This window comes from Cadophora gregata, assembly GCF_030347475.1.
Source record: "Cadophora gregata isolate MNR1 chromosome Unknown scaffold_3, whole genome shotgun sequence".
Lineage (NCBI taxonomy): Eukaryota > Fungi > Ascomycota > Leotiomycetes > Helotiales > Ploettnerulaceae > Cadophora > Cadophora gregata.
Genome location: NW_026695926.1, coordinates 1,729,026 through 1,751,063, shown reverse-complemented (window position 1 = coordinate 1,751,063; position 22,038 = coordinate 1,729,026). Strand labels below are relative to the sequence as shown.

Below are 22,038 nucleotides of genomic sequence, written 5' to 3'. Positions count from 1 at the left end.
TCGTTGGATCGCCCAAGACGAATGTATAGAAACTTATAAATAGATCCGAACTTCGTGTAGTTGCCAGTAAAATAAATATCACCGTCTGTAGTCATCGAGCTGTGTATGCCTAAAACTTTTACAAGATCTGCTTCTCTTTAATAACTGGGTTAAATTTGGTCCACTGATGTTTGAGAGCACGAATGCATGATTGGAGGAAGTGCTTCACCTTCAGATTTTCTTGATTATGGTGATTTCTGATATTGTACGTTCAACTTTATCTTGTTCGATATTCACTTGAATCAAGGATATGTTCCCGATATGAATTTAAAGATTGCTGTCTCTCAACCAATTCACCACGAAATTTAAAATCAACCTTTAGCATCAGCCAACACCTCCACCTAAACTATCCTCCTACGACCAACTGCACTATTCCACTTTCTGTAGAATCACCATTTACAACCGGAATATCAAAGAAATCAACAATCTAGCAATCCTGATCTCGACCTGACACAACAATGGGGACCCGCGTGATTTGCGTCTCGCCCTCGCCACCTGGATCCATCACATCTACACTGTCATCTTTTTCGGAAACACACTCTCTATTCTGCTCAACCTCACCCTTGCCATCAAATACAAGCCTCAAGACATGTTTCACACATCTGGAACTCAAAAGCCGAACTCGTGCTGCATGTCAGTCCACAGTTCCTCGGGCTCACAAAAGACGGAAGAGGAAAGGAGCAGATAAGGACAGAAGAAGAGTTCAGGTCGGCGATCCGAGACAGATTTGTGCAAGTACACTCGAAGGATGTGAGGGGATGAGAGTTAGGAAGCAGAAGGTGGAAGGATGTGGGGACAGGAATGGTGAAGTGAAGTTACAGCAACAGGAAGTATCGAAGAAGAAGAAGACGAAAATACCACCCATAAACACCCCTCTCATCATGTCCGTGGCGGCTGATAACGCTGCGGTGAGGTCTGGAATAGATGGTACTGAGGAGCAATTCATGGATGACGAAGTTCAAATGAGCAATATTGATGAGTTCATCTCAATATGGTTTGCCTTGGTGAGTTTGAAGCACTCTCTTGTGTTCTCACATCAAACATCCAATCTTGTGTATCTAGCTTCAAGACAGTACCACTGACATGCAGCTCCAATACAGGGCCACCTGAAAAGCGACATTCCCTTCCCACCAATTCCCGCACGCGACGCCTCACCCAACGAAGTCTCTAGCCTCGCCCGCATCTTACACACCTGGTTAACGCACGAATCGAAACCCGACATTCTCAGTGCCATTACATACGGCCGTAGCCTCGGAAAACAGCTCTGCCACGTTTGTCTGAGCAAAGGTATCATAGATCAAAGCCTGTACAACTTGGTTCGTGATATCGCAGATTTCTATGCGGCGTATGTTCAGGACTTGGAGGATGAGGCGGGGAAAAGTCTGAGTAAGAGGAAAGAGGAAAGCAGGGCGAGAAATGGTGGGCATGGAAGTAGAGGTGGAGATGTGAATGAGAAGGAGAAGAGGAAGGGCATGGGCGAATTTCTGGAAATGGTGTTGGCTAATGATAGAGGTAGTAGTAAACTTCCCGGGTGGGGACGCATGATATGGGAGGGGAAATTGTTGTTTGCGCTGTTGCATGGGGCGACGGAGGCGATTAAGGGTGCCTTAGGGGATGCTGCTAGGAAGGGAATCTGAGGGAGGGCTGGCTAGAAATGCTGAAGGACATTTGTTCAAAGGGGCGTTGATTGAAGGAAGTGAACGGCTGGTACGCGCTGCTCTGCACTGCGTTGAGACTACACATCAACCAAGATAGGGCACGCTGCAATTGGTAGGGTACAAACAGCAACTAAAACCCACCTCAGGGATTTTTGTGAGCCAACCTTTGCGAGCGAGCATGATAGAGATAAATAAATTCGCGATCTATTTCGCATGGTTTTGAAGGAAACGTCGAACATCTGGAAAGCACCTCGCTTGAACGACTGAGAGGAAAGAGACAAGTAACTAGCACCCTACGTTCCAGGCATCGAAAGGTGCCCATGATATGAAAGGATTATTATTGTATTACTCTAATATCTCACGCTACCTCTAGCTCAATATCAACAACAAATATACTGTTATCTGCAATCCCGAATAAAGCCTCGCTGAGAATATTGATAACCGAAAGAGCGAAACGAAAGAAGAGGTATGCTTGACCCTCTATTGGTACTGGCTAATGAAACACCAAATGCCGTGCCAGGTCCCGAGCTAGCTATGAGCAAGAATGAATCGTATATACGAACCAAGGAAATCTTTCTTACAACAGGTATGTACTGGCCTCTCCTCTGCTTTCTCGGCGGTCCAGATTCAACAGCATCCTCTATTTCTTCTCCGACTCCCGCTGAGCGTGAAGACTTCTTCCCACTCTCTCATCCCACCTAAAGTTCCACCGCTTATACCCCATCCATTTCTGCTCCTCGGTTTCCTCCTTCTCCTCGCACCCTCATCGACCGTCATTCCACTCTTGACGCTCGCTCCATCACCATCTCCCTGCCACCCTCCATCTCCATACTGTATACCACTCATAGGATCATCAGGATCAATTTCTCCGAGTTCAATCTTCGTCAGTATCATCCTCGCCAGCCGGTTGAATACCTCATCAACATTCTCTCCACTCAAGGCTGATACTTCGACAGATACAGGGACGTTATTGCTGCTTGCCCACTTCGATGCTTCCTCCGCACTCACTTCCCTCCCATCCGGCGCCACGCTCGCCCGTAATTGTGTGCCCAGCCCAAGGGTTCCAGCCCCAGACGCAGACCCATTTGTAGACGGTACCGACCCTCCAGCATTGAAGGGGAAGGACGAGGCCTTGCTACTGATGCTCGACGGGGTAGCAGGCGGTAAAGGCGAGCTTGTATCGATCAGTGTCCCGCTGTCTGCCAAGTCTGCTTTGTTTCCTGCCAAAAGGAGAGTGAGGTTCGGGGATGCGAGGGCTCGTGCATCGTTCATGAACGAGGGGAGGGCTGTGAAGGTGTTATGGGAAGTGATGTCGTAGACTAGGATTGCGCCAGCGGCGCCGCGGTAGTAGGAGCGTGAGACGGAGCGGAATCTTTCGGTGCCTGCTGTGTCCCAGAGCTGGGGGAGGGAAGGTCGGTTAGCTGAGCCCTAGTCGGAAAGAAAATAGAGGGGTTCGTAAGGGGGCAATAGGAGGGAAGAGCTTGGTATTTACTTGGAGTTTTATCCGTTTCCTTCTCGCGCCAGTTCCGACTCTTATAATCTTGCTTGCGAACTCGACGCCTATCGTCTGCGAGGATACGATTCTCCATTCGTTCTTCACGAAGCGGTGCAAAAGGCAGGATCTGGTTGCCATTGTCAATACTGCCTCTTCTCTATCTGCGATAACGGGGATGGTTCGTACTTCCCACTTCCACTGGGCCCGAGCAAAATGATCTTTGCTAAGTAGTCGTACATGCTGCCCAGTTCCTATCCTTTCTATCAGCATTATTCTCCTTCATCGCGGCTATCCAGAGAAGTCAACAAACCTGATCGCGCGCCGTCCCCCCCGACTCGTCGCTTGCAGCGGATGATCTCCTCGGGCGCACCATCTTGTATTATGCTCTCTGCTCTCTTCCAACAGTGGGGGTGGTATCTTGTCGTCCTGGTCGTCTGCTCGCTTCCTTGAATCTCTCCTCACTCACTTCGTCGTCATTTCAAGCATCGGATCCCTGCTGTTGAAGCGTGCGATTGATGCGTGATGTTGTTGTCTTATCGTCGTTTGTCGGCGTCTGAGAGTTCCAGGTCCGATCGACGCCTGCCTGTTTTGGGAAAGGTTGCAGGGCAATCGCGAGCCGAGGCTGTTTATTTGACTACCTCTTCCATCTCACATCAGTCTTCTCTTCTGTCTATGAGTACAGCCAGAACGACTCAACCACTTATAAATATGAAGATCGAAGGCAGAACATTCATCGTGTCCGGAGGGTGAGTTTTCTACCTGCCTCATCAATGTAACAAAGCTAACGTACAATAGAGCATCTGGTCTTGGCCGAGCATGTGTCGAAGACATTTGCCGGAAAGGAGGCTACGCAGCAATCCTTGATATGAATGAAGAGCTTGCCGCAGAAGTCGTCAAAGATATTGGCGGGGGCAAGACCAAATTCTTCGAGGCGAATGTATTGGAGACCGACAGTATAGCTGCTGCTGTCAAGGGAGCTTTGGAATGGGTCAAACAGACGGGAAAGGAAATTGGTGGGGTTATTGCTGCTGCGGGTGTTTCTACGCCAGCCAAGGTTAGTGATCTATCTTTGCTTGTTACCACCATCTACGTTGATCAACTAGTATTTTGCAGCATGAAGTGTTTGCTTCTCCATGAACAGCGCTCTCAAGTCCTCCTAGTTGTCACGTGAACAATCTCTAAGGGGGCGTTCACCACTTAGTATCGCCGGTTGTATAAGATACAGGCTTCCTTACGGATTCTTCCTCACTCCAACTCTCTTTCTCATCCTGCGTCATATCTATTCATTCCCTTGGTATAATTACATCTGACAAAACGAATAGATTCTAGACCGCAACTTGAATCCCTTTTCGCTGGACGACTTTGGTACGTTTATGCTGCTCATTTCTATCCAAGCAGATATATCATCCACATCCTACATGTGCCACACGTTACATTCTTATTTTTGTGGTCATTGTTGAAGACCAGTAAGCTCATTCTAAAACCCTCCACAGACTTCGTCATGAACGTCAACGTTCGCGGCACTATCGACCTAATCCGCCAAGTCCTCCCACACATGGCAGCAACTACACCCGTTGGGTCCGACGGTGAACGCGGTATTATCATCATGGTATCATCTTCTGCAGCCTTCGATGGCCAGCCAGGCCAAGTCGCATACTCTGCATCCAAAGGAGCTATTGCCTCGCTTACGCTGCCGTTGACGAGAGACTTAGCGAGGCATGGGATTCGGGTGGTGACGATTGCGCCGAGTTTGTTTGAGAGTCGAATGACTAGTATGATGAGTGACAAGGTTAGAGCGAGTTTGACTAGGGTTATGGAGTTTCCCTGTGAGTTTGGATTTTTCCCTGCCTTCCGAGTTGCGTTTCTAATGATATGCAGTGAGACCCGGTCAACCGCATGAGTTTGCACAGCTCGTTACACAGGGTATTGAGAATATCATGTTGAATGGGGTGGTGCTGAGACTTGATGGCGGTATGAGGATGCCAAGTAAGATGTAATTTTTTGTACTTTAAAGAAAGTGGCCACGGAATGGCTTCAAAGACATTTTTGGTCTTGGCACACTGTCCAAAATTTGCCTATCTGAATTCCGCGCTACATATGTGTTCCTTCTAGCCAGAATCCCCCTCAAACGCCAACCATGCACATCCAAACGTGCTTCTCCTACCCATCAACGCCGTTTCAGGTTTCTCGCAGCCCAACAAGAACAGGTTAGTCCACGTGTGACCTTCCTTCCCGCAGCGCAGATAGAGTACATGGAAATTTTTAACTCTTTTAAAAGAGACTGTCCTGCTGAAACATAAATGGAACAGTGCAGGGTTCTCTTCTGGAGTTCAACTCGTGTTGATTATCGGAGTATCCCGCATTACGTTGCGTTGGTGTTAGCGTCTCGCTTAGCTTTGTCTATTTTGTCACCCGCTAGACCAGCGCGGAAAAGCATAGAGACAAGCAGAGCGTCGCGTCGCTAATTCTTTTAGTATGATCAATTGAGATTTCTGATCACGGTAGATTTACTGAAGTAAATTACTGGTATATTGGAAGGGAGGTGTGGATTTCTTTGGGAATAAGGTGGTGCATTTGCTGAAGGAAGTCTTGTCACTTGGTAAAAGGTTAAGTAATGTCTGTTTGTAGGACTATAAAAGGTAGAATAAGGCAATAGGTACGTGATATAAGAATGAACGAAAATGAAAGACAAAAAACACCTGAATCTATCTGCCTCTCGCAGAGGGGACCGGAGAGGACGCATAGATTGAGCCTACTACATGTAGGATTTTGACTGTCTACACCATCAAGACAGGTTGTGAGCCACGAACTGATTAAGGGCCTCGAGATGCAACTTGGGGCACCAGACTTAAGTCAGGTGTGCGAGGAAACACCAGAGGAACTTTTCAAGTTGTAGATCGGAAGAGCAAGCATGGGATCAAGGAGGTGACACTAAATGTGAACGACATTGATGATTGAACTGCCAGCAGAACTCAATCGTGGCCGCAATGTCCATTTACCGCCACTACCGCTCCACCATACTCACAAGTGCAAGGAAATGCGTTATTTCGTTAAATGTAGTGGACAGTTCTCTCGTTTAACTTAGCCAGAATAATCTGTAACCGTCAGATTTCTAACGTCCTACGCATAACGGGCTGGCTAAATTACATATACATCAAGAGAATACTTACTCATTGGCTCTATCATTGTATCAAGCAACATGAAATCAAGTCTCTCAGAACGAAGCCTTGTACAGATTGACTTTGATATGACTTAACTGTCGAATCGAGAATATGGGACACGTGGTAGCACAAGGATAAGCTCATGCCTTCAGCTTCAAATCCTAGGACATTCACTTATTCGACAAAAATATTCCTTGAAATTGATTCGTTCAGATGAAAGATCTGCTTTCCAGAAGCAGCAATACCGCTCTGAGAGCATAGGTATATGCTCAGCTATGGCGCTAGGGAATTTCACGTCATTTGGCAATGACCTCCATTAAATCTCCTCCTTCCATGAAACGTCCGCAACTACCTCAATAATCTTTGCTCGTCGCAAGTTTCTTCCTCAGCACATCGCATCCCGCTTCAAAACCATGGCAGCACTTGGTCGAAAGTGAGATTTGACACAGGTCACCACGGAAACACATGGAGCCAAGATTCGCAAGCCGGATGAGAATACCATCGATGGCCCTGTATCGAAGACCCCAAAGATCCTTCACAATGTTCTGTTGCGGTCTGAGGACATTGGTATTAGAGGGGACTTAGCAAGAACCTCATCTTTAGCTCTGCTGGAACAATTCTACGTGTCTAGGGCCAACCAAGCAGAGGTCAATTATCTCAACCCGATCTCCGGACGTCATGTGTGGGTGGCTGTGATGGAATTTCGTGGATTCTGTTGAGCTAGTGGCGTCTTCAAAAGCAGACAACATGCAAAGATAGGAGTTTCAGAGAGTGTAGTTGAATGGATCTAATCGCGTGATTGGCATCCTCCCAATTCTGGTCTGCTGCTCTTCAGCGGAAAGGCCTCTGAGATTGAGGACCGTCAGGGAGCATAGCTTTGGGAAATGCAATTCGACTGGCAGAGTATCCTGGATGAATCAGTGAGGAGCCTATCCCCGATAGCTGCCATCAAGGCGGTGACATCAGAGCTGACAGTCAACCTTAGATTGGAATTCAGTTTCCTCAATGGACAAACGCGACTGAGCCGTTCTTTGCTTTCTTAGTACGTCTCAAGACAGATCACACCAGGAACATGCTTTGCTAGCATGCTACTCTCAGGGTGAACCCAGAACGAAGGCTACGACATTTCTCAACTACGGCGGAGTAAGCATACCTATTCCAGCCTCCACCATGTTCTTTCCTTTCCGTCCGACCCCTTCAAACACCACTACACATTTGGATCTACTTGCGACTATCTCAACTTCCCTCAATGTTTCTTCGGCTTTCAGATTTGAAGAAAACAGCTCCGCTGACATCAACGAAGAGCCTGCCACGCCTGCTGCTCATAAGCCCTAAAAGAGCGGACGTCAATCTGCATACTCCAGCCAACAGCTTTCAGAGCGATATATCCCATGCCCACAAGATGAGCAGGTCATCAAGTACTAGCCGATGATGAGCCCTGATATGCTCTGTGGCGCTGTGCAAAATGCGACGGCATCTGCAACTGAGTCTGTTATTTCGCAGGCCAATTGCGATGTCTCCTCCGCCGCGGTTTTGCAGAATTCTGCGACCGGTGAACATACTCCGACCGATGGAGAGCGAGGAGTCTGTACTGGCAGCATCTTCTTCTGAGATCCAAGAGGATACTGCAACAACGGCTGTCGCTTCAACATCCGGAACAAAGAAGAGTTTGTTGTATAGAATGATACTGTAACAGCTGGTATCGATTCAATTGCTGAAACAAATGAAGATTCTACTGTGCCAAACGATACTGTCAATACTACACCGTCTACAAAGAACGTAGACCAGGAGGAGGATCTGCCAGCTTCGCCACGCTCAACCGCGGAAGAGTCCACCATTCCGAATGTTACCATCAACGTAACTCCCGCCGGCGAGACTACAGGCGCGGATCAGAACACTACAACAGAGGATCTGTCGGCAAGTGGTGCGCATGAAGACTTTGCTGCTGTTGGAAATAATAATCTCAGCGGTGCCCCTGTCTCTGAGATCTCGGGTCACAGCATGAAGCCACTCCCCACATTCCTCCCACCAGCAAAACACCCCCTACTGATACCACAACGAGAGAAGATGTCGCTGCTCCTGCTACTTACTCTGAAACCCGTACCAATGACGAGATGGAGTTTGAGTCAACCTCATCCACCAAGCCACCAAATCTGCACGCATCTCAACAGCAAGGACATGTCTGTGTCCTCTTCTATTTTAGAGACTTCCAAAACGCAAGTCGACGACTCCTCCGAACCAGAAGTTGAATAAAACGACACCGAGATACAAGACGACGGATTGGACCCAACCAGCGAGGTTTTCTATCACACTCCTGGTGTCTGGGCGTCAAAAAGTCCGGAAGACATGGCCATGGAGGAGGTGGAGCAGTTGAGCCAAGATAAAGACGAAGAGGAAGGTGAATACGAGAGTGACTTCTCTGACTCAGATTCAGGCCCCGATTTCAACCCAGATCCCGAGACTGATATAGATATAGACGTGGACATGGACATGGACATGGACATGGACATGGGCCTGGATATGGAAGCAAGTGAAGGTATTGACGACGAAGGTTCGGACACTATTTCCGAGCCACCAAGTGATTTTGAGGAGGACAATCCCTTCGAGGAGGAGGTCGAGATGGAGGTAGCAGAAGAGATAGAAGATCGCGACGAGATGGCTGCTGAAGAAGAAGAAGAAGAAGAAGAAGAAGAAGAAGAAGAAGAAGAAGAAGAAGAAGAAGAAGAAGAAGAAGAAGAAGAAGAAGAAGAAGAAGAAGAGAGCGCTTCAATTTCAGAATCCTCGTCCGATGACGATACTACCCAGCCACCACCCCAACCCGCAACACCCACTACCGTCAACGACGACGACACCGATTTCATCGCCGGCCAATTCGGCTCAGTGTCAATATCCGGCCCTTCTCGCTCCATCTCCTCATCCACGGTCCCAAGCTCAGCTGAGTCCTCTACTGTAGCCGAAACCAGTTCTTCTCCTATGGATAATACTACCGATACTGAGATATCGACTGATTTCAGTAATGCGCGTCGTCGTCGTCATGCTGAGGCGGGCTCAGGCTCGGCTTCGGATGATGAGGATTCAGAGACGGAGATGGATTCGGAGTAGGAGTCAGGTGATGAGACATCAGATGGTGGAAAGAGCTATGAGGATGGAAGTGAGCCTGGAAGTGAGATGAATGCCAGGATAGTAACGAAGATAGTAGTGAAGAGGGCAGTGAGGCCGACAACGAAGGCCCGGACAGTGATTCCACTGAAGAGTCTGGCGACGATGAAGAGTATCAGAAGAGAACAACGGATGAGGAAATTGATGAGCTTGCGGATGGAGCGATGTCGGGCTTGAAAGTCTAGGTTGGATAATGTCCTTGCAAGTACTGTATTAATGATACCCTTGTACAAGAAGCGCGAGATTGAGATGGATGCTAACCAATAAGATGTCTGTATATTAGCTACAGTACCTCCAGTAGAATGTCTCACATGACTGCAATCAAGAAAATTGAATTAGAAAGTCTATCCAATCTTGTCACGTTGGTCAGAGTCGTGAAACAAATGATATAAAGTAGAGGCATAGTAATTACAAAAAAAATTGACAATCAATCGTCACTGCTCTTCTAACTCGGCTCCATCACACCAAACCAACAGTCCACAGAACAACAACAACAACAACAATGACACCCCTCGAGAAATGAAATCGACAGAAAACAGAAACAGAAGTCAGGTTGATAAAGCTTTAAGAAATCGACCATCATTACATCTCTTCAGTAGATTAGAGTAGCAAAACCCTTGATCGACTTGTCTCACCTACTCAACTCCCGTCGTTGGTCTGGTCTCAGAATCTCGCTTAACACAGACAAGGAGACTTCTAGTTGTTTACATTGACGAAAGGGAAGTCCATGTCATATTAAACCTATGCAGAATATCCGGAACTTTCCAAAAAGAATACGATAGGTTTCTATCTAGTGATAGTTCTCCAGGAATATGAACAATATAGTAACAGTGATAAGAATAAACTTGAAAAAATAATGTGCCTCAGAGATGCAGCCATCGTGATTTGCGTACTGAACCCCCGAGAAAGATTGCAAAACAGCATCACCGAAACACTGAGATACCAAAGAACATTTCTCACATTAATGTTTTGAATCGTAGAATAGTGATACTACATACCCAAGGACCTCCTCTCTCTCTATCCCCACCGTCGGCTTCCAAATCCCCTAAACCGACCACAGCCGAGAACCGCCATCGATCCAATTTACCGCAACATCCGCACGATCCGCTCTGCAAACCTAAAGATCCAGAATTTCAAAAGGTCTTTGTAGATTGCAAAGAAAATAATGAAGCTCCTCTCCCCGAGGAAACGCTTGCCAAGAGCCTTACAGAAACAATGAAACGTTGCAAGCAAAGTGGATCTAAGATAATCGATTCAATCATGCGAAGTCTTTCTTCTTATCCTGATTGATCAGAACCATCACTCAACCTACATCTCGGCGCCTCTAACCCACCTCTGGAATCATGAAGCTGGTACTGAGTCCACTTACCGCTTGTAAGCGAGAGGCAGCCATGCGGAGATAAGAGGCAACCCCTGAAAGCCGGAAATAGTGAACTGTAAAGGGGCAAGCATCAGAGAGGCAGATAGCGACCTCGCTTACCGTGTTTGGGACTTGAGACATGGATAAGAACTGGGATGATGGGAAGGAAATGATGCGGATGGCTTCATCCGTGTCTACAATAGAGTTTCAGAATGGGGAGGTCATTACTGTAATACTGTATTGACAAGGTTCGGGATTTGCCTCTTCTGGCATGCGAAAACGAAGGCTCTAGTGGCCCCAGGAGACTGGAAACTAGGAGAGCGAGGAACAGAGGAAAGTGGATAAATTGTGTAAGAAGCCTTCTTTTTGCGATGACAGGAATAGATTTGAAAAAGAAATCCAATTTCGGAATACTGAACGAGTGTATGATTGAGTCTGCGCACGGCTATCGTGGTTGACCAGAATCAAGTTTTCACGACCCGACAGTCTGGTTGGACATCAGGTTTTGGTAAGCATTGCGAAATTCTCCGAGTCATGCTGGGAGGAGTTCTAACCCTGCCCTTGTCCCTGTACTGTATCCTTGCTTCTGTTCTGCGCCGTTGAGTTGCGGGGATGCGACTCCAAGGATCCAAGAGAAAAGGAAATGGTGGGCCGTCCATCGCTAGGGTGTACAAGTACCGTGGAATTTGAAAGATCGCAGGGGGTAAGAGGTTTCGGCAGTTGGCTTTGGATCAATGGTTGGATGATGGTTAGAGAGCCGAATATGGGGGAATCATATGATGTCTCTTGTGGTTGGCGGCGGTGTGCTTCATGGTGCATTAGGGCTAGTCGGCAGCATATTCCGTGCAATTACGCTGGATTGTATTAAAGTTCCATTGGTTGTTTCGTTTTGGGGACAGCAGAAGAACAAGGTACAGTTTTTTGTCTCCAGAGAACAAGGGCCGTCCTCTTCAATACCCATAGACTCAGTATTATTTTTCCTTTCGCTTGTTCCGTTTCAATCTGCGGACATGAGCAAGGGCTGCTTGAACCTGAGCTGAGGGTGTGCTTACTTAATTAGAGGGTGAACAAGCCTGAGCAGAGCAGAGTCTACCTAGGTAAGCATCCTAAGAAGGCCCGAATCTGTCTACACACTATAATATAGAGCTCATTTTGGCCTCCTATGTGCCCCTGCTATAGCTTCCAGACTGAATTCTGCCCGGGAATCCATTTCTGCTCCTTCACAAGATTCCTGCTGGAAGAGGCTTTGGATCACACTTGTCGTGTAGCACTGTTGTAAATCACGATAGTTACCCCCGCGAACCCCGCGGCTATTCTATGTTCATTATCCCACCCACTCTTTCGTTCAGCGGCACTCGGGTTCAGATTGCATTGATAGGTAAAACCTTAAGTTGCAAACTAATCCAAATAGACACGACATGCCTGTATAAAAATTCTATGTCTTTACAACTTTGCGTTGATGCCTGGCATACAGTCGAATATACATTTCCTTGCGAGAGACAGTCTCTATGAAACGGAAAAGTCATATAAATTTAAGGTCTCCTAGTGAAGATGAACTGCCGCAAACCAAATTCCGGCTTGAGAAAACACGAAAATATCACATTTCATGATTTAAGAGGTCAGGAATCATCTTTCTCTTATGACAAAAATGGCTTCACCATCGCCCCCCTTGATAGCAAGATGGCGTATACAAATTTTGCCAGCCGAGAGATGATCAAGACCGTCTTGTTAAGGGAAGTTTCGACAATTCTTCAGAGTGTACTTGGGGCCACGACCGTCCAAGCTTTTGAGTATATAGTAACTTAAAGCATTGTACTCCTCCTGAACCTGAAGGCGTATTGATATGATATGCTCTTAGATTCGGAAGCGTTATTTGAATTTTACTCTCTCTCTCTCAACTGGACAGACTTATCATTACAACCAGCCAATTTCGGTGGCACACATTGGTCAGCAACAGATCTTACCTTAGCTCTCATGGGTCTGGCATGAGGTTCAGAGCTGATACAGTTTCTAGATTCACCGCCATCGTCCACCGTTGCTACTATCAAGAACCGGAATGGAGACTGAACTGTGGTACTAGAAGTGCCGCACGCATCTTTCGAAAACCCGCTGACTCCACCTGATGAGAGCCCAAGGAAAAGTATTGAGGCCCGCTTTCTGGTATACTACGAGGGATAGAGCTGGCCAAGGATTGGGTTTGCATTAGGTTTAGCACAAGATGTAGCAAGTATTTGACAACAATAGCTTGGTCTTCAGTTTCGCAACATAGCTTCAACAGAATTATCTGACGGAGTCGGAAAGTGAATTCTTGTTGGTGACAGCCCTGTTGAGCCAAATATTGCATATTTTAAGCAATTTGAAGAATCGACAAAATTTTGGTGGGGTAAGCGTGGGCGGTTGAACAGTTTGGGCTGTCGTTTGGGGTGGACGCTTCTACCGTGCTCTACTCCTGCTGCCTACCTAGAGCAACTTCGAGGTTCACGCCGAAAACGAAGTCGCCTACCATATCATAACATTATTTCTCCTTTGCACGACAAGTTTCGAAAGACCTTTAAATCATAATCCTCAAAGATGAGGAGCCATCCCCTCCACCAGCCGCAAGAGTTGGCTGCCATCGTCGATCGATTCCGTCCCGACTGGTCACCTTTTGAGGACATCTGCAAATATATCCACTCGCACCCTGAATTAGGCACCCAGGAGTCTCAAACGGCGGCTCTTGTGGCTCGGCATCTCACCGATCTTGGCCTCGATGTGAAAGAAGGCATAGGTGGTTACGGCCTCGCCGGTATCCTGCGCAATGGCCCTGGTCCCATCGTTCTGATCCGTGCAGAACTTGACGCTCTCCCGGTGCTAGAAGAAACGGGGCTCCCATACGCGAGCAAAGTTTGCGCGCGCGACAGCAATGGAGTCGAACAAACACTGATGCATGCCTGCGCTCATGACCTCCACATATCCTGTCTCCTGGCGACCATACACCTGCTCATAGCTGCCAAGTCGTATTGGAACGGAACTGTGATCTGTGTTTTTCAGCCGGACGAAGAGAGGGGGAGAGGTGCCACGGCTATGGTGGAAGATGGGCTATACGAAAAGATCCCTATCCCCGACCTGATTCTCTTTCAGCCCGTCGACCATCAACGGACGGGCACCGTGTCGATCGGTTCGGGCCCCACACAAGCGGCAGCAGGTTCCTTCGACGTGAGAATCTTTGGACGCGGGGGCCACGGAGCCCAGCCAGAAAGTTCCATCGATCCGATTGTCATCGCCAGCTACATCATTGTCCGCCTCCAGAGCATTGTGAGCCGAGATATCGCGCCGTCAGACGTGGCCGTCATCACGTGCGGGAGTATCCATGCCGGCGAAGCCGAGAACATCATCCCTGATTTCCTAGACTTTAAACTCAACATCAGGACTTTCAATTCCCAGGTCCGGAAGAAAGTGTTGGAGAGGGTCAAACAGATCATCACGGCCGAGTGCGAAGCGTCCAACGTCCCCGAGCCTCCCCAGATTACGGTGAGAACGACATTTCCAGTGACGGATAACAACGTCGCCATCGTCGAGAGGCTGAGGAATACGTGGCAACCCTGTTTTGGTGACAGCTTGCAAATAGACGTGCCGAAAGCAGCCAGCGAAGATTTGCCCAACTTGGCTAATCCGCATAATATCCCGTACGCGGTATGGTTCTGTGGAGGCACGGATGCGGAGAAATGGGACGACGCGGCGCGACGCAATCAGCTGGACCAGATCCCCAGAAATCACAGTGGTCTCTTTGCCCCCGTCATCGAACCCACTCTTCGTACAGCAATCAATGCCATGTCTCTCGCAGTTCTCACATTTGTGACCAATGGATCTTCTTTAGTCGCTTAAGCAATCGCTTCACCCGGGTACGATTATTCCATCCTGCCACTGTTTACATGACCCACTAATTGCCTTATTTAGGTACTTAAACGAGAATTCTAGCCGGGGAAGTTGGTGTCTTACCTACGAAAACAGTGACAGAAAAAGCGTACCCTTTCACCACATAGAAATCAGGATGGAAGCCGACTTTATTCAAGGAGCTAGAAGTAGTAGGAAAGGAGGCAGAGGAACATCAATATGCGGGCAAGAAAGAGGGGAGCAAGGGGGAGTGAAAAAAGGGACTGGCAGACGGATGACATTGCTCATTCATGAGGGCAGGAAGTTAACTTCAGGGGCATCAAAAAAACATCCAGAAGGAGAAGCGGAAGACCTTCTCAAGTCTTTAAATCTAGTTAACTCAAGGAGGGCTGTAGGTTGTAATCTACTCGCTCTAAGGTCACATACAACAATGGTGAACACTTTTCAGACACCACTAAAGGACCACAGAGTTTCTAGAGCAGAAATCCAATATGAAGTTCTACCGAGTTACCAAGGAAGTCCTGTCCGTAGGTAGCAGCCTTCGCGCCTGTATTCTGGGTCAGGTAATCGCCGGTAGTGATACTGTAGGTAGATTCCAACCCGCCCCGCGTGATCTCGCCATGGAGAAAGTCTCAGTACTCGGGCGTCAGGCGTCGGGCGTCAACAGTCAACCTGTCGAGGGGAAAGATTATTGTAGTGGCCTGCCCGAATTCCCATCTCGAGCGATCCTCGCTCAAAGTCTATCTGATCGCGCGCTCTATTCATTTGACTACATCTTACCGCCCGCCGCGGAGAAGTTCTGATGGCAGAGTTTGTTGGGCCAAAGGGAGGATCTACTTCCTTGCTTGCTTGGTCGAGCTGGCCGAGGAGGAGAACGTAAGTCATTCGCACCATGAGCCTCAGGTCAAGAATGAAGGGATGAACTGTTCAGCAGGGGCTGTACTCGATTGTCATTGGGTGGACTTATTGTCAAAGAAGTGAAGGCCCACCGCTCCAAACTAGGTAAACCATTCTACTCTCCCCGCTGATTTGATGAGGGGCTGTGTCTCGCTCACGAGAAGAGCCTCGAGCTACGATCCTTGCTGCGCGCCCTGGCTTCGGTGATCCTCCTGGGAGGACCGCACTCACTATTAGACAGAAAACGCGAGATACTGGACGAATGCGGCGTCCATGTTGAGGCCGAACGCGCCCATCCAGAAATCAGATCTCGATTACCAAAGAAGACTCCTTAAACCTGTCCACTTCTTCTCGAAGATTTGAGCAGGCCAGTGTTTGCACCCCGATTTTATTAATCTTTGTGACCCGGGAGACCGAGCAGCGAACTGACTTGATATTCTCGACCAAGCAGAATGGGCGCGCAGAATCTTTCCAGACAGAGGTTGGATGAGTTTGCTGAACTAAAACCCTTGGATTCAAGTCTCGCAACTCCAGATACATCAAGGCAGGCAACTCAAGGATCCGTCTTAAGCGCGGAGATGGTGTCAATGGCATCGGATTTCTCTTTGGCGAGAAGAGAGCCCCGATGGCCCTAGTATATTCATCCCAGTCGCAACGCAGATTTCCATGGCCGATCGGATATCTTGCAACTGCTGAATAAAACATTCCTTACAACCCCTGAAGAAAATGACCTACGGATGATTGGTAGGACGCAATTAAGAAGCCTCGCGATATGTGGGCCTGGCGGCATTGGCAAGACGCAAGCCGCTGCAGAATACGTCCATTCTCGAAAGGACCACTTTGATGCCATCTTCTGAGTGTACGCTGATCAACCAAGTAAAATTGCGGAGGGATTCAGCCGCATCGCTATCGAAATGGGGCTCGTTCCGGAAGACTCATCCGATGCTAAATACCAGACAGTGACACGGGACATTGTCAAAGGATGGCTTGCAATTGCCTTCATAACTTATGACATTATCGATACTGACGCGCAGGATACTGCTAAATGGTTCTCAGTTCTTGACAATGTAGATGACGCTGAGATGCTGACGGACTACTACTGGCCCTTGGACGGACCTGGATGTGTTTTGACTACTCGCCGTGACCCCCTTGCTAAGAAGAGTCGATTTTTGGCAACTGATGGAGTTGACCTCGGCCATTTCAGCCGTGAGGAAGCAGCGGATTGACTCCTCAAACTGACTGAGCGTGATACCGACACTGATGGAGTCGACCCGCAGCTGTTTGACGTGGCAGAACGTCTGGGAGGATATCCCCTCGCCATTGCACAAATGGCTGGTGTTGTCACACGGCGGCAGCTCTCCTTCGCAGATTTCCTTCAAGCTTAAAAAGAGGAGGAATCTCTTGAGGAACTATTCAATCTTTTTCTCGATACTCCCGGTCATCGCAGCGGATATGAGCATAATGTGGCCACTGTTTGGGCGATTGAGGGCCTTGAAAACGGCGGCACGCTGTTGGACGCACATTCGTTCCTGGGCCCCGATCATATCCCTGAGCGTATCCTCCCTAACCAACCAGGGATTGCAGCCTTGGAAGGCTTTCTTACCACCGCGATGGTTTACCAGAAAGCGATATCCGAGCTCCTACAGTCTTCTCTAGTGTCGAGAGACAAGAATGCGAATGAATTGACAATACATCGACTGATTCAGGACCCTGCTCGAGGGAAGATGTCAAACGCCCGTTTTTGGGCTATTTTCTCTGCCACGGTCAGATTACTAGCATCAGTCTGGCCCTAAGATACGTCTGATTGGCGGCATAGTGTGGCGCGCTGGGGTTGTATGCGAAGAAGAGTTTCCGCACACTGTGCGGATCAAATCTTCCGCTTCCCGCTTTATATCATCTCGAGTGGAGCAAGAGGAAAGTCTGCAACCAGAAACAAGTCTGGAGCTTTCAAGGCTTTTGACAGGCGCTGGCTGGTAGGCTCCTAAATTCCACTTGAGTCAGTGCAAATGACTGAGATGTCAAAGTACCATCTTGAACAGGGCGACCCAGAAGAGTCAGAAGATTTCTACGACATTTCGAAGGTGATCTGCAACATGTTAAAAATGGTGGATACCAAGTCCGCGACGCAGACACAGCCAGCTGGGGCAGCTGGGGCCACCATTGTTCTCACGTATCAATGGTCGTCTAGCAGAGATTATCCATCACGGTGGTTGTGCTGGAACCGTTACTAACAAGTCTCCAGTAGCTCTCTCATGTTGTGAGACATATAACTCGCTCCTGAGCGACGAATTTGCCATAAACCCATCAGGCGTGGGAACGGGTCTTGCAATATCGTGGAACGAACTCGGCGTGGCTCAGATGATGAATCTGCAATGGCAAAAAGAAGAAGAGTGCTGCCAGAAGGCAATCGACATAATGCGGGAAGAAACCCTTCCTCAAACCATGTGGTCTTTCCTTCGTGTCAATTTAGGCCAAGTATACTAGCTCATGGGCAAAATCGAAAGTCACTCTCTGTGCTTCTGGAAGGGCTTTCTATTCGTGAATTTGCGTATGGTCTTAACGATCGCGAGTCATTCATGTAAGTTCAAAATCCCGCAATAATCCGAACCCAGGGTATTCTGACATACTTGCCATTAGTACCGGAAGATTCTTCCATGCCTGGGGGAATGTTAAGGCTACTCAAGGGGACCTGGACGAGAGTTTGGCATACCACCAGAGGGCCTTGCTTCAATATCGGTCCACGGTCGGTGACAATCACCATCAAACGGCCGCTGCGTGTTACAAAGTCGCAGTGCACTATGCGCGACTAAACCAAAATGAGGCTGCAATGCCCTTGATCAGGAACGAAGCTCATACTAGGATATTAGAAAAGTGCTTAACCAGGCTCTCAAGGTATACAGTGCCCTTACGGCTTACAGGCCAGAACGAGCGAGGGCCCACTATTAAAACAAACAGGTACTATCATCCCTGGGCAAGGCGAAAGCCTCGTTCGAGGTCAGCCGGCAGTTGTATGTTGAGATGGTGCTGGGTGGTAAGCAGCCCGCAGGAGAACTCAGTGAGGCGGACCTGTAAAAACTCGTAGTGTTCTGGTCAAGATAAAATAAAGCTCTGTGCGCGCCACCAGATGCGGCACTGTGATTGATTTAGTTTGGTCAGTGAAGGATCATGACCTTTCAATCATTTGTCTTTTAAGGCTGCGCCTATCATCTGTCATTTTGAGTCTCGACTAGGGCAAATCGCTGTTTGATTGTTACGCAGGAGTGTCATTGTGGACCTGTGGCATGTAATTCCATTCTACAGGCGCAACTGTAAAGCTGATTGTCGAGTGATTTCGGGCGGTTGAATCGAGGTGAGGTCTGGTGTCTCCACTTTTAGTGACTTAGAAGCACGACGATCAATTGAGAAGTGGCGTTATGGAAGGAGTTTGCGGACCGAATAGAAGCATAGATTGAAAATTGTGATTTGCCAGCGTGAACTATTGGTGGCGTATGAGAGGGTTGCATGTTGTTGTGATTCTTCGGCACGTTTGGAGCAGGCATGTTCCAACCCGCCAGGGACCAGATGTCTGTCTCCTTCAAGACAGTATGGTAAGACTTCCGTTCCGGACCGAGAGCTTAATGTTCTGAGATGTGCGAGGTGCGAGGCAACATGTATCGTCCTTCGTTCTCAATGGGAGACCTCGTGTTTGGAGGAGCGTAAGTGTCTGGTTTGAGAACCGATACTGGAGTGCGGTGAGCCGAATACCCAGCCAAAATCAACCAGGCGTAACACAAGTCCCAGACCTGCTGCATACTAATGCATTCGATGCTGCAAGAGGTGCATCGAATGCATGGCTAAATAGATTGCTTTCAGACAGCGGTGTGTTGCACCATAAATGATGCAACTGGAGCCGAGAGCACTTTGGGTAGCCAGAGTATCGGAATCGGCGATGCAGAATGGTCTTCGATGTGCGTAGATCTTGCGAACGTGCGAATCATGTCTCGCTTTTAATATATGGCAATTTCTGTACTGGAGGGGTAAATGGTGTCTTCACTGTTGATGTGAAGTGGCTGTCGGAATGACTGGTTGTTGCCGGGGGTTTCTGTCTGCGGGGCAAGGTAGGAAGCTCCTGCAGGCACATGAGAGAAGCGAAGAGTGAACTTGAAGCCTGTAAAAGAACCAGGTGACTGCGCCAATTCCAAGGGAACGGTACACTCTCACCGAATTGGGGGTGATCCGACTTCGGGGATTTCTCGAACATGGGAGGGATGTTGATGCAGGTGAGTAAATGCTTGACGTCAAATGCCTGTCCGCTGATATTGTAAGGATGTGATGATAGACGGATACGAAATGGATTGCAAGGCCGAAGTTCAACAAGCCGAGCTTGCACTTCCTAAATGCAGTATATCCAATTGATCGTGCTTTGGCTAGGTTCGGGCACCAGGGAACATGGTGTCAAGGCACCATGCACACCAAACCCGATCACCATCTGCAGGTGAGGTGCCCAAATATCTCGTCGCACACCAACCTTTAGTATCCTAGACCTGGAAGCCACTCTAGAACAGCAGACTATGTCGAATGTCGCTCCCGAGACTCCCTGTTTCCGTCGCTACTATTGTCCGATGCTGAACACCAGATCCCCGAGGCTCGTACAGGTACAGCCTAATCGCTGTGCTCGCCGGATGATACAGATTCATGTCCCAAGAACCAAGATATTGGGTTGTAGCATTTTGTGTGAGGAGAGACCTGTAGGACCAAGACCTGGATTTGTGGTTGCTGTGGTCTTTGAAGATTCCCAACCATCGTATGTGAGACAGGCGTACGAGGTTGTGCCTTTCGTAGCAATTGAGGCTTGATCCTATCCATTCAGGTCTTGCATACAATAAACCATACTTATTGGAATGCCATTTTGGAAGCGAGCATTTTACAAAGACAAAATAAAAGGTGATAAGAATTAGTTGCGATCGTGACTTATTAGAGGCGACAGACCACAGAAATGGAGGAAGAAAGGAAATTGGAAAAGAAAAAAACCAAGGACAAAAACATGAATATGCTGCCATGAAGTAGCAGTAACTATTTAAAAGTCACTCCCTCCTTCCTTCGACTTGAAGAATCAAATGGTGAGATAGCAGGTACGGGCTCCAACCAAATCATCCCAACTGGGAAAGGAACCTCAAAAAAATCATCCTCATCAACCAAAGCGCATCAAACAAAAAGGAATTACCAACGGAACCATCAATGGAAGTCAACCAAAGTCAATCCAATCCAAAAATTTAGTACCAGGAAAGCAGGCATCATCAAGGCCCATCCATCCATGCCAGACCACTCTCTCGGTCTCGGTAGAGGCCCACACCATCAGATCAGTCGGGTGCGAAAGCCACCAGGCAAACTCTCATCAACAGAACAGAACAGAAGAGAATAGGAATCCGAAAATCTCAATATGGAAAAACAGACTAGACGAGACAAGACTACCTATATTGACTTCTGTCCCATCCCATACCGGTACTGTACTGTAAATTTACGTCCAGCAGCTCTCACAGCTCTCACCGTACCGACGATCACGGCCACGGCACTCACCTTTCCATCGCTACTGTAAGTTAGGTAGTGCTCAACCTCCTCTCCTTCCTGTTCCGTATCTCGACATGCAGATCCCCCATCGCCAATTCGCTCATCTCTTACTCGAGGAAACGGACATTCGCCGACCGACTACTTGAGCTTTTAGATCTGAAGTTGAATTACGATTAGTCGACCGCTGTATCGGTACCTTATCCCTTGAGAATTAAGATGATTGTTTTTAGGTAGGTAATACTCGTATTTCGCCGCGCATTATTATTGTGGGTTGGGGTGGGGTGGGGTGGGGTGGGAAGAGGATTGGTGGGTGAATGCATGAGGTGGTGATCATGAAAAGGCACGTGGGATGTGGTGTTGATGATGATTGCTTGGAGGCTGCAAGTACAGTATGGTGATGTGTGAAATTGAAAGAAGGAAGGAAGGAAGGAAGGAAGGAAGGAAGGAAGGGAATGTAGATGGAGTGGTCATTTTCGGAAAATTTGGAGAACAAGAAGGGTGTATTTGAGAAATGAGGTAAGTACCTAATAAGAACGAAAGGCAAGCTGTAGCTTTGCTTTGCTTTGCTTTGACGCTTGCGTGTGAGCGAGAGAGGAGAAGAGAGCTCCGTGGGATTTAATTTAGAGCTTGTGCTTGCTTGCTTGCTTGCTTGACTCGTGGTAACCTTACCTACATCTCCGTCCGGATATACTCGTAAATTTAGCAATCCTACCTCCCTCCCTTTCCGAAAATACGAAACCCTCAGACAGTACAGTAGTAAAAACGAACAGATGTTTCCCCCTCCTCTTCTTTTCCTTTTCTCTCTATTCTCGAAGTTTTTTTTTTAAAAAAAAAACAGAGCATTAATCC

The 22,038-nt window shown here is 48.0% G+C and overlaps 7 protein-coding genes across 7 annotated transcripts; 6 read left to right on the top strand and 1 right to left on the bottom strand.

The window, feature by feature from the left end:
• Positions 1-497: 497 nt before the first annotated feature.
• ONS95_009110 (uncharacterized protein) lies at positions 498-1,676 on the top strand (the record flags this gene model as incomplete). Its single annotated transcript, XM_058502680.1, has 2 exons — positions 498-1,043; positions 1,140-1,676. The coding sequence occupies 2 exons, from the start codon at positions 498-500 to the stop codon at positions 1,674-1,676; spliced, it is 1,083 nt and encodes a 360-aa protein (XP_058361609.1).
• ONS95_009109 (uncharacterized protein) lies at positions 1,062-3,702 on the bottom strand. Its single transcript, XM_058502679.1, has 4 exons — positions 3,503-3,702; positions 3,379-3,443; positions 3,190-3,319; positions 1,062-3,095 (listed from the first exon to the last, which is right to left on the bottom strand). Exons 1-4 carry the CDS (start codon positions 3,563-3,565, stop codon positions 2,325-2,327), a joined length of 1,029 nt encoding a protein of 342 aa, XP_058361608.1. The 5' UTR covers positions 3,566-3,702; the 3' UTR covers positions 1,062-2,324.
• Positions 3,190-5,889, top strand: ONS95_009108 (uncharacterized protein). Its single transcript, XM_058502678.1, has 5 exons — positions 3,190-3,938; positions 3,988-4,246; positions 4,515-4,557; positions 4,686-5,018; positions 5,071-5,889. Exons 1-5 carry the CDS (start codon positions 3,715-3,717, stop codon positions 5,187-5,189), a joined length of 978 nt encoding a protein of 325 aa, XP_058361607.1. The 5' UTR covers positions 3,190-3,714; the 3' UTR covers positions 5,190-5,889.
• A 1,977-nt stretch (positions 5,890-7,866) lies between these two features.
• ONS95_009107 (uncharacterized protein) lies at positions 7,867-8,606 on the top strand (the record flags this gene model as incomplete). The annotated part of the gene is made up of 2 exons (XM_058502677.1): positions 7,867-8,020; positions 8,083-8,606. 2 exons carry the CDS (start codon positions 7,867-7,869, stop codon positions 8,604-8,606), a joined length of 678 nt encoding a protein of 225 aa, XP_058361606.1.
• Positions 8,607-8,699: 93 nt separating this feature from the next.
• On the top strand, positions 8,700-9,697 carry ONS95_009106 (uncharacterized protein; the record flags this gene model as incomplete). Its single annotated transcript, XM_058502676.1, has 2 exons — positions 8,700-9,451; positions 9,550-9,697. 2 exons carry the CDS (start codon positions 8,700-8,702, stop codon positions 9,695-9,697), a joined length of 900 nt encoding a protein of 299 aa, XP_058361605.1.
• Positions 9,698-13,443: 3,746 nt separating this feature from the next.
• Positions 13,444-14,736, top strand: ONS95_009105 (uncharacterized protein; the record flags this gene model as incomplete). Its single annotated transcript, XM_058502675.1, has 1 exon — positions 13,444-14,736. The coding sequence occupies one exon, from the start codon at positions 13,444-13,446 to the stop codon at positions 14,734-14,736; it is 1,293 nt and encodes a 430-aa protein (XP_058361604.1).
• Positions 14,737-16,556: 1,820 nt separating this feature from the next.
• ONS95_009104 (uncharacterized protein) lies at positions 16,557-16,868 on the top strand (the record flags this gene model as incomplete). The annotated part of the gene is made up of 1 exon (XM_058502674.1): positions 16,557-16,868. One exon carries the CDS (start codon positions 16,557-16,559, stop codon positions 16,866-16,868), a length of 312 nt encoding a protein of 103 aa, XP_058361603.1.
• Positions 16,869-22,038: the final 5,170 nt, after the last annotated feature.